General features: G+C 67.8%; 3 protein-coding genes across 4 annotated transcripts; all 3 read left to right on the forward strand.

The window, feature by feature from the left end:
* The first annotated feature begins 257 nt into the window (after window positions 1-257).
* On the forward strand, window positions 258-2080 carry PYGO2 (pygopus family PHD finger 2). Its single transcript, XM_063176222.1, has 3 exons — window positions 258-320; window positions 413-462; window positions 538-2080. The coding sequence occupies exons 2-3, from the start codon at window positions 421-423 to the stop codon at window positions 1609-1611; spliced, it is 1116 nt and encodes a 371-aa protein (XP_063032292.1). The 5' UTR covers window positions 258-320; window positions 413-420; the 3' UTR covers window positions 1612-2080.
* A 121-nt stretch (window positions 2081-2201) lies between these two features.
* PBXIP1 (PBX homeobox interacting protein 1) lies at window positions 2202-5661 on the forward strand. Of its 2 annotated transcripts, XM_063176408.1 has the most exons (11): window positions 2202-2262; window positions 2766-2844; window positions 3043-3154; window positions 3234-3301; window positions 3371-3530; window positions 3622-3834; window positions 3916-3939; window positions 4021-4094; window positions 4179-4307; window positions 4391-5355; window positions 5436-5661. In XM_063176408.1, exons 2-11 carry the CDS (start codon window positions 2785-2787, stop codon window positions 5491-5493), a joined length of 1863 nt encoding a protein of 620 aa, XP_063032478.1. In that variant the 5' UTR covers window positions 2202-2262; window positions 2766-2784; the 3' UTR covers window positions 5494-5661. The 2 variants fall into 2 exon arrangements, with proteins under 2 accessions (XP_063032478.1, XP_063032479.1); XM_063176409.1 differs by lacking the exon at window positions 2202-2262 and having other exon boundaries at window positions 2440-2844; window positions 3386-3530.
* Window positions 5662-6370: 709 nt separating this feature from the next.
* On the forward strand, window positions 6371-9880 carry PMVK (phosphomevalonate kinase). The gene is made up of 6 exons (XM_063176163.1): window positions 6371-6381; window positions 6938-7039; window positions 7182-7245; window positions 8355-8507; window positions 9329-9458; window positions 9633-9880. The coding sequence occupies exons 1-6, from the start codon at window positions 6371-6373 to the stop codon at window positions 9767-9769; spliced, it is 597 nt and encodes a 198-aa protein (XP_063032233.1). The 3' UTR covers window positions 9770-9880.
* The last annotated feature ends 138 nt before the right edge of the window (window positions 9881-10018 follow it).

The raw sequence follows: 10018 nt of genomic DNA on the forward strand, positions 1-10018 counted from the left end.
GGTTTGTCCCGTCTGGTCACCCCAGCCCCCCCATCGCGCTGCATTTGGTTTGGTCCGGCTGGCGGGTGGGGCGGGAGCCTACGGTGATTGACGCGTCTCGCGCACGTCGCTCCGCCCCTCGCGCGCGCTGTGATTGGCCCCGCGCGGGTTCCGGTTCCGCTCGGGCCATGGCGGCGACGCGCGCGCTCTGAGGGCTATGGCGGCCCCTCACGCAGAGAAGCTGGAGGGAGCGGTCCCGGCCCCGCCGGCCCCGCCGGGGCCCCCGCACCCCGCGGGCAGCGCTGCCGCCGGCGGGCCCGGCCGGAAGCAGGGCAAGGCAGGTGAGCGCAGGGGGGACCGGGAGCGGAACCGGGAGCGGGGTTGGGTGAGGGTCTCCCCGGCTCCGCTGACGCGGCCTCGCTTGTCCCCGCAGGGCTGCAGATGAAGAGCCCCGAGAAGAAGCGGCGCAAATCCAACACGCAGGTAGGGCCGGGCTCGGGGCGGCGCGGGGGCCGGGGACGAGCCGCAGCAACCCTGACCGCCACCTTCTCCCCGCAGGGCCCTGCCTACTCGCACCTCTCGGAGTTCGCCCCGCCGCCCACCCCCATGGTGGATCACCTGGTGGCTTCCAACCCCTTCGAGGATGATTTCGGGGCCCCCAAGGTTGGGGCGGCGCCCGCCCCGTTCCTGGGCAGCCCGGTCCCGTTCGGCGGTTTCCGCATGCAGGGGGGGATGTCGCCGCAGGTGCCCCCCGGTTACGGCGGGGGTCCCCAGCCCCTGCGGAGGCAGCCGCCGCCGTTCGCCCCCGGGCAGATGGGCCCGGCCTTTAGCATGCCCCCCCAGAATCCAAACTACGTGCAGCCGGGGGGCTTGAGCTTCGGCGGGCAGCCCTTCAGCCAGCCCCTCGGACAGAACTTCAGCCCCCCTATGGGGCAGCTCATGCAGGGGCCCGTCGGGGGCTTCGGGCCCATGATGTCCCCCACTATGGGGCAGCCCCCGCGGGGGGAAATGGGACCGGGGCCAGCCCTCAACCCCCCCGGGGGACCAGCGGTGCCTCAGCGCTTCAGCCAGCCCAGCAACCTCTTTGGACAGTCGCCCATGCAGCGCCCCGGGCAGAACATGCCCCCGCTGCCCCCCACGGCCAGTCCCTTCCCGGGGGCAGATCCCGGCTTCCCCGCCAGCAGCGAGGAGGGCGGCAAGAACCCTCCCGCCAGCACCTTCGCCCCGGAGCAGCACTCGGGCTCGCCCGCCACCGTTAACGGGGCACAGCCCGGCTTCGCCCCCAACAGCGGCGGCCGCGGCGCCGGCACCCCGGAGAGCAACAGCCTCCCCCTGCCGGCCCCCGGCAAGGCCGGCAGCGCCTCGGGCCACCAGCCGCCCCCGGGGCTCGTCTACCCCTGCGGGGCCTGCCGCAACGAGGTGAACGACGACCAGGACGCCATCCTGTGCGAGGCCTCCTGCCAGAAGTGGTTCCACCGGGAGTGCACGGGCATGACCGAGAACGCCTACGGGCTGCTCACCACCGAGGCCTCCGCCGTCTGGGCCTGCGATTTCTGCCTCAAGACGAAGGAGATCCAGTCGGTCTACATCCGGGAGGGCATGGGACAGCTGGTGACCGCCAACGACGGCTGAGCCGCCCTTCAGCCGCCATGTATAGCTTTCCCCACACTGATTTAGGACCAAACACCCGTTTTTTGTAGCTGTCGCCCCTCCCTGCCAGCCAGAGAGCCGCTGCTATGCGCTGGCTGTGGCTGCTCACCGGGCACTGCCTGGCACCGGGACATTCCAGGGGACCGGGGACGGTGCTGGCCGTGCCGGTGTCAGCCCTTTGCTGTGGCCCCAGTGTACCGGCTCATTGAGGGCTGCGGCTTCCTGGTGCTCCACAGTGCTGCCCCCATTTGGGTCTTTACCCTTGCGGGGGGCATCTCCCGGGATGTGCAGCGCTCCTGGTGCCCCCTTCCACATTCACGGGACAGTCCCGGTGTCCCCTGCTCCGGTGCTCGGGATGCTCCCGGTACCCGCTCCCCAACCCCAGCTCCGTCCGTTTTAGCCAACCGTTAATGGAAATTTTTGTACCGTCGTTATAAAACTCTGAAACGCGCGTGTCGGTGTCTGTCCGGTACCGGGTTGGGGGGGGGGGGGCGGGTGTTCAGTAGCGGCCGCTGGCCCCGCCCCCTCCTCGCGACGCTGCGCCGCGGGCTGTGATTGGCCGCCGCTGTCACGTGCGCGGGGGCGGCGGCGGCGGCCCCGGGGAAAGTTCCCGGCAGGACGCGGCGGGCGCAGGTACCGGGAGCGGCGGGAGCGCTGCCCCTGCCGGGCCCAACCGGGGCCGAGACGGGGCCGAGGGCGCGGGCACAGCTCGGAGAGGCCGTGGGGAGCGGAGAGGAGGGGGTTGTCCGCTACCGCGCCGGTTCTGAGTCCCGGACGGGGAACCGGGAGGGGAAGAGAGGGGCGGGGGCTGCTCGAGACCCCCGTCCGGTGCTGCCGGTTTGCTGTGGGGCGGTGGGATCCCGACCGGGGCCGCTGGTTCCCCCACTCCGGGCCCTGAGGCTCCCGTCCACCTGCTGGGTCGCATCACCGGCTAAAAATACCCCGCAGCGGCAGCTGGTGGCGGGGGGGAGCAGCCCAGAGCCGGTGCACCGGGACGGCTCCCAGAAAGCCTCCTAGCTACAGGCCGGAGGGATGGGCTGGCACCGGCACCGTGGCTCTCCTGGTCACATCCAACCCGTCCTGGGAGCTGAGTTGTGTCCCGCTGTCTGTGTGTCCGCCCGTCTGTCCCCTTGCAGGTAGCGCTGGACTGTCCCTATGGCGGAGAAATTGGATTCCCGAGATTCAGAGAGCAGCTGGGTGCTGGCAGGCAGTGAGGTGAGGGCTTGTAACCCCCAGAGCAGACCCCGACTGCTTGAGATCTCCAGGGCTCCATCCTGACCCAGTGCCTTGGGGGCAGCCCCCCAGAGCTGGAGACCCCCGGGCACACCCCACAGTGCCCACCTGGGGCTGCAGGCAGAGTGGGCACATGGAGGTCAGGGCTAAAGGGGTCTCCCTATGTACCCCCTCCCCCAGGGTCTGCCCATTGACACGGTGGGCCCAGAGCAGGACTCGGCCTCCCACGGGTCTGACGATGAAGAACCAGAGGAGGAGGAGGAGGATGAAGGCACCCAGGACACAGTCACAGGCAGGCAGCCACCAGGGGTATGGGGCAAGCCTGGTGTCATCTTCCTGGTGTCTCATGACCTTGCTCTGCCTCTCTCCAGCTGTGACTGCCAATGGTGCCACCACCATCCCCAGCCAGAGCTTGTGCCCTGAGGGCCGCGAGCAGGGGGTGAGTCAGACCGGAGGGCTGGGGCTGAGCTGGAACTGCTGGGCTGCTCCCCACACAGGGATACCCCAGTGCCTGTGTCTGCAGGAGCCAGAGCAACGTGAGGACTCCAAGGCACGGGCAGAGCCTGCCCTGGATGGCTCTGCAGAGCCCAGCGTGTTGGAGGACGATGAGCAGGAGAAGCTGAAGGCTGAGGCTGAGCCACAAGCCCGCCCTGACACCCCCCCAGCAGGTCAGGCCTCACAGGGGGCTGGCCTGGGGGAATCTCTGCTGGCAGTATTTAGGTGTAGACCCTCCCTGGAGGTTCCCCCATCTCCCTCTAGGGCCAACAACAGAGGACATGTCCTGCACCAGCAGTGACGACAACATGGAGGGGCTGCGGTGGCGGCCGGGCCACAAGCCCCGTCCTGAGCCCGCCACTGTCACACCTGCCCCACAACGGGGGACACCACACACTGGTGATGACGGGCTCAGTATGAGCACGTACCTGCTGGGGGCCTTGGCCGTGGTTGTTGTGGGGCTGCTGATCATCACTGGTAAGTGGGGTCCCGGTGGCCAAGGCCCCAAGGGACAGGATGGGGTCCAGATGTCCCCTCATTGTCCCCTCCTCTCCCCAGGTGGTATCTACGACGTGGCTGACGGTGAGTAGAGGTGACAGCCCACCTGGGCAGGGGGACATCACACAGCAGCCTGGACATTCAGACCCGTGTCCTTCTCTGCAGGCCCTGTGGAGAGTATGGGGAGCTGGGACGTGGCTGCTGGGGAGCAGGAGTCGCTGCTGTCCATAGACAGCAATGTAAGGAGGGGTCTTGAGCAGGGCTGAGTGTGGGCAGAGGGTGTCCCCAGCGCCCCCAGGGCTCCCAACCTTCCTGTCCTCCAGGACTCCCAGCAGCAGCAGCCCCCTCTGCCCGACGATGGGGGCACGCAGAGCATGGAGTCCATGAGCCAGCTCCTGGACAAGCTGGCCAAAGAGAACCAGGAGATCCGGCTCATGCAGGCAGAGCTACAGGTTGGTGCCCAGCACATCTCTGTGCTGCATCCCAGTGCCGCTCTCCCGCTGCCACCTCTCACAGCCTCCCACCCCTGCCCCAGGCCCACAAGGAGGATCTGCAGGCGCTGCTGCACAAGAGCCAGGGCGAGGCGGCGGCGGCCGGGGCGCAGCAGCAGAGCCTGGCCACGGAGAACGCGCGGCTGCGCGCGGCGCTGGAGCGGGAGGTGACGGCGCTGCGCCAGGCCCAGGCTGAGCTGCGGCGCCTGCAGGCCACGGGGAGCCCTGGCAGCCCCAGGGAGCCACGGGCAGAGCAGCAAAGTGCCACGGGTGTGCCAGGGCACGGCAAAGCCGCGGCACGGCGGCACGGCAGCCTGGACTCGCTGCGGCAGGAGCTGGCGGACACCCTGGACCGTGTGCGGGGCTCTGGGGATCTCAAGGGGCTCGTGGAGGAGCTGAGCGCCCTGGAGCAGCACCTGGCCCAGGTGCTGGAGGCAGACAGGTCCTTCTCCACACCCTGGAAGAAGCCATCCAAGGTGGAGAAGGAGAGCAAGTGGCACAAGCAGCATGGTGCCAGGGGATCTCCCCACGAGCAGGAGAGGAGAGAGCAGGGCAAGCCCCACAAGAAGGAGCCCCGAGCCCCCCGTGAGCACAAGGCAGGCAAAGCCTGGGGGAAGCCATCTCACAGCCACCCCCGGCACGATTCCCATGAGCTGCCCTGGCTCAAGCGGTACCGGGCACCCCAGGGCTGCTCTGGGGTGACTGACTGTGCCCACAAGGAGGGCCGGGAGGTGCTGGGGGTTGCCCTGGAGCCGGTGCAGAAGGTGCAGTTCCTGCAACTGCTGGAGAGCTTCATGGGGCAGCTGGGCTTGGGGAGACAGTTTGGGAGGCTGGCACCGCAGCTCGATGGCGCCTTCAGGGCTGACGGCGTCTTTGCCCACGACCGCCTGCGGTTCGTGGATTTTGTGGATGATGTGGAGGATCTGCTGGAGGATGTGGCGTGGCAGGAGCAGGGTGACAAGAAGGCAGCTGACGGCTTTGAGGAGTTCATGCTGCAGCACTACAGGGGGTGAGCTGGGGTGGGCAGTGCCAGGGGTCCCCAGGGATTCCCTCCCACTGCTGCCCATCACATTTTCCCTTCTCTTGCAGCGCCTCCGGGAACGTGTGGAGCCAGAGAGCCCCAAGGCAGCATGGCACGCGTGGGTAGAGCCAGGGGGGCATTTGTGTGCCAGCCCCCCCACACAAGGGCTCCCCACATGCTGTTTATGGGATCTAGGGGTGCCCCACACCCTGTAGGGCCAAGTAGGGCCACATCCCTAACCAAATGCACTGTGTGACGCTGCACTGCCACCTTGAATAAAGTCACTGCTGGGCAGAGCTGTGTAGATGTGGGGAGAATGGGGCTGGGGGAAAGGGAGGTGCTGAGAGAAGAGGGCTGGAGAAATGGGGGTTCAGAGGTGGAATAGGGCGTGTAAGGGGAGAGCAGAGGGGACTCAAGTGCTGTGAGCTAGGAAGGTGCTGTGGGAGGGGAGGAAGGAGTGCAGGGAGGAGGAAGGGCTGCTGTGGGAGAGGGGGTGCTGATGAAAAGGCAAGGCAGAGAGGAATGTGGTGTGTTGGAGGGGAAGGGGGTTCCTGGGGGAGAAGAATGGGTATTGGGGGCACTGGGGGAAATTTATTTAGAGAAGGAACAGTGAAGAGGAGAGGGGGGTGCTGGAGTAAGTGAGGAACAGTTGAAAAAGTGGGGTGCAGAGGGGACATAAGGATGTTGAGGAGGAAGGGTGCTCGGAGAGAAAAGAGGCTGCTGGGGGAAATAGATGCTGGCAGAAAGCGGGGCGCAGAAGAGGAGTAGGGATTGTGGGGGGAAGAGTGCTGGGGAAATGCAGATGCTGGGAGGAGCAGGAGGAAAGGGAGCATCAGAGGAGAATGAAGGGTGTGAGGAGGAAGTGAGGGCGCTGCGGGCAGAGGGGCAGAGAAGTGCCCGGGGTGCGGGATACCGGAGGCAGGGGAGGGCAGGGGGCAGAGGGGTGCGGGATACCGGGGGCAGAGGGATGAGGGGTGCCGGGGTGCGGGATACGGAGGGCAGAATGGTGCCGGGGTGCGGGATACGGAGGGCAGAATGGTGCCGGGGTGCGCGGTACCGGGGCCAGGGAGGGCAGAGGGGGCAGAGGGGTGCCGGGGTGCGGGGTACCGGGGGCAGGGAGGGCAGAGAAGTGCCGGGTGCGCCGTACCGGGGGCAGAGAGGACAGAGAAGTGCCGGGTGCGCGGTACCGGGGGCAGAGAGGACAGAGAAGTGCCGGGCGCGCGGTACCGGGGGCAGGGAGGGCAGAGAGGTGCCGGGTGCGCCGTACCGGGGGCAGGGAGGGCAGAGGGGTGCCGGGGTGCGCGGTACCGGGGGCAGGGAGGGCAGAGGGGTGCCGGGTGCGCGGTACCGGGGGCAGAGAGGACAGAGAAGTGCCGGGTGCGCGGTACCGGGGGCAGAGAGGACAGAGAAGTGCCGGGCGCGCGGTACCGGGGGCAGGACCCGCCGTGTCCCCGGGGCAGCCTCGCTGCGGTGCGGGCTCTGCCCGGCAGGGGGCGCCATGAGACGGGCGGGATGCCGGGGGCGGGGCCAGCAGGGGCGTGGCCGGGGGTGTGGCCAGGGGTGTGGTCAGGGGCGGGGCGGAGGCGCCGATGGCGGCGCCGCGCTCGGTGCTGCTGCTGAGCGGGAAGAGGAAATCGGGGAAGGATTTCGTGGCCGAGGAGCTGCGGAACCGGTACCGGGCCGGGCGGGACTGGGGCCGGGCGTGTGGGCGGGGAAGGCGCGGCGGGCGGGGATGGTACCGGAGCACGGGGAGGCCGGGACTTGGCCGAGTGGAGCCGGTGCCAGTGCCCGTCCCGCTCACTCCTCTCCCGCAGGCTGGGCCCTGATGTCTGCACCATTCTGCGCCTCTCCGGGCCCCTCAAGGAGCAGTACGCCAAGGTACCGAGCCGTGTCACACCCGCCGAGCTGTGCCGGGACATTGCCGTGCTGTGCCATCCCACGCTCGTACTGTGCCACACAGTGCCACACCATGCCCGAGCTATGCCAGGACACTGCCGTGCTGTGCTGTGCCGTGCCCACACCGTGCCACACCGTCCCGAGCTATGCCAGGCACTGCCGTGCTGTGCTGTGCTGTTCCATGCTGACACCGTGCCACACCATGCCCGAGCTATGCCAGGACACTGCCGTGCTGTGCTGTGCTGTGCCATGCTCATACCGTGCCACACAGTGCCACACCATGCCCGAGCTATGCCAGGACACTGCCGTGCTGTGCTGTGCCGTGCCCACACCGTGCCACACCGTCCCGAGCTATGCCAGGCACTGCCGTGCTGTGCTGTGCTGTGCCATGCTCACACCGTGCCACACCATGCCCGAGCTATGCCAGGACACTGCCGTGCTGTGCTGTGCTGTGCCATGCTCACACCGTGCCACACCGTCCCGAGCTATGCCAGGCACTGCCGTGCCGTGCTGTGCTGTGCCATGCTCACACTGTGCCACACCGTCCCGAGCTATGCCAGGCACTGCCGTGCTGTGCTGTGCCATGCTCACACTGTGCCACACCGTCCCGAGCTATGCCAGGCACTGCCGTGCTGTGCTGTGCCATGCTCACACCGTGCCACACAGTGCCACACCGTCCCGAGCTGTGCCGGGCACTGCCGTGTTCTACCACGTGCTGTGCCATCCCACGCCCACACCGTAGCACACCGAGCCGTGCCGTGCCACACTGAGTTGTGCCAGGGCATGTGCTTGGCTGTTCTCTGCCTTCCCTGCTGCTCCGTGCTGTGCCATCTGATGCTGTGCCATGCTGTGCCATGCTGCACCACACCATGCCATGTCAGGACATGTTGTGCCATCCCACGGTCACGCTGTACCACGCCGTGCCAAGCTGCGCTGTGTTGTGCCATCCCATCCCTGTGCTGTGGCGTGTCACGGCAGCCGTGCCATGCCATGCCATGCCATGCCATGCCATGCCATGCCATGCCATGCCATGCCATGCCATGCCATGCTGTTTGCCCAGGCCGTGCCCACTGATCCCTCCTTGCCCGCAGGAGCACGGGCTGGACTTTGAGCGCCTCCTGGATGCCAGCGCCTACAAGGAGAAGTTCCGCCAGGACATGATCCGCTGGGGCGAGGAGAAGCGGAGCGCCGACCCCGGCTTCTTCTGCCGGGCCGCGGTGCAGGGGGCGCTGCAGCCGGTGTGGGTGAGCACCGGGAGGGCACCGGGGGCTCTGTGCCGGTGTGGGTGAGCTCTGTGCTGGTGTGGGTGAGCACCGGGAGGGCACCAGGGCTCCTGTGCCATTGTGGGTGAGCACCGGGAGGGCACCGGGGGCTCTGTGCCGGTGTGGGTGAGCTCTGTGCTGGTGTGGGTGAGCACCGGGAGGGCACCAGGGCTCCTGTGCCATTGTGGGTGAGCACCGGGAGGGCACCGGGGGCTCTGTGCCGGTGTGGGTGAGCTCTGCAGCCGGTGTGAGTGAGCACCGGGAGGGCACCAGGGCTCCTGTGCCATTGTGGGTGAGCACCGGGAGGGCACCGGGGACTCTGTGCCAGTGTGGGTGAGCACCGGGAGGGCACCGGGGGCTCTGTGCCGGTGTGGGTGAGCACCGGGAGGGCACCGGGGGCTCTGTGCCGGTGTGGGTGAGCACCGGGAGGGCACCGGGAGCTCTGTGCCGGTGTGGGTGAGCTCTGCAGCCGGTGTGGGTGAGCACCAGGAGGGCACCGGGGGCTCTGTGCCGGTGTGGGTGAGCACCGGGAGGGCACCGGGGGCTCTGTGCCGGTGTGGGTGAGCTTTGCAGCCGGTGTGGGTGAGCACCAGGAGGGCACCGGGGCTCCTGTGCCATTATGGGTGAGCTCCAGGAGGGCACGGGGACCCTGCAGCCGGAGTGGGCGAGCTCTGGGGGTGCTGCAGCCCTTGTGGGTGAGCTCTGGGGGTTCCCTGATGCCCTGTGCCGCTGTGGGTGAGCTCTGGGGGTGCAGGGGCTCCCCGGGGGCGCAGGCCAGGTGCTGATGATGGAGCCCTGTGCAGGTGGTGAGCGACACACGGCGCCTCTCAGACGTGGAGTGGTTCCGGGCCGCCTACGGGGATGTGGTGCAGACCGTGAGGGTGGTGGCTACGGAGGAGACGAGGAAGAGGAGGAACTGGGTGTTTGTCACTGGTGAGCGAGTGCCTGGTGTGACACCGGACCTGGGGCTGCTGCCTCCACTGCCCTTCCTTGGGAGCAGGAGGCTGGGGATCAAGGCTCCCCCCTCTGGGCTGTGAGGCTGTGGTGGGGGTGCAGACAGACACATCCTGACCATCCCTGGGGCCTCCCTGGGCTCTGTGCCACCAGGGGTGGACGACGCCGAATCTGAGTGCGGCCTGGACCAGGGAGTGGCCTTTGACTGGGTGATCACCAATGACGGGGATGAGGTGGCCCTGGGCGAGCAGCTGGAGGAGCTGGTGCAGTCTGTCCACAGGAGCCTATAGCTCCATGTCTCTCCACTGGGGCTTGGGGGCTGCATCAGCCCCCCAGCCCCTCATCTCCACCTCCTGCTGATGTTCCCTGTTCTGGAATAAAGCTCTGACACTGAGAACCACTGCCACGCTGGGCCTGTGTCTCATTTCTGGGGAAGGGACACACAGGTGATCCTGCCCCACGGTCACCATGGGTTTCCCAGCTTTCAGAGGTCAGAACTTCTGTCCTGCAGCTCTGTCCAAGCTGGGGTCACCAGCTGG

The sequence above is a fragment of the Melospiza melodia genome, chromosome 25 (genome assembly GCF_035770615.1).
Source record: "Melospiza melodia melodia isolate bMelMel2 chromosome 25, bMelMel2.pri, whole genome shotgun sequence".
Taxonomy (NCBI): domain Eukaryota; kingdom Metazoa; phylum Chordata; class Aves; order Passeriformes; family Passerellidae; genus Melospiza; species Melospiza melodia.

Coding starts and splice junctions, on each gene's coding strand:
- PBXIP1 (XM_063176408.1), top strand. CDS start 2,785: ATGGCGGAGAAATTGGATTCCCGAGATTCAGAGAGCAGCTGGGTGCTG. Junction 3,835..3,915: donor GGGGCTGCTGATCATCACTG/GTAAGTGGGGTC, acceptor TCCTCTCCCCAG/GTGGTATCTACGACGTGGCT. Junction 5,356..5,435: donor ATGCTGCAGCACTACAGGGG/GTGAGCTGGGGT, acceptor CTTCTCTTGCAG/CGCCTCCGGGAACGTGTGGA.
- PMVK (XM_063176163.1), top strand. Junction 7,040..7,181: donor GCCGAGGAGCTGCGGAACCG/GTACCGGGCCGG, acceptor CCTCTCCCGCAG/GCTGGGCCCTGATGTCTGCA. Junction 9,459..9,632: donor GAACTGGGTGTTTGTCACTG/GTGAGCGAGTGC, acceptor CTGTGCCACCAG/GGGTGGACGACGCCGAATCT.
- PYGO2 (XM_063176222.1), top strand. CDS start 421: ATGAAGAGCCCCGAGAAGAAGCGGCGCAAATCCAACACGCAG. Junction 463..537: donor GGCGCAAATCCAACACGCAG/GTAGGGCCGGGC, acceptor TTCTCCCCGCAG/GGCCCTGCCTACTCGCACCT.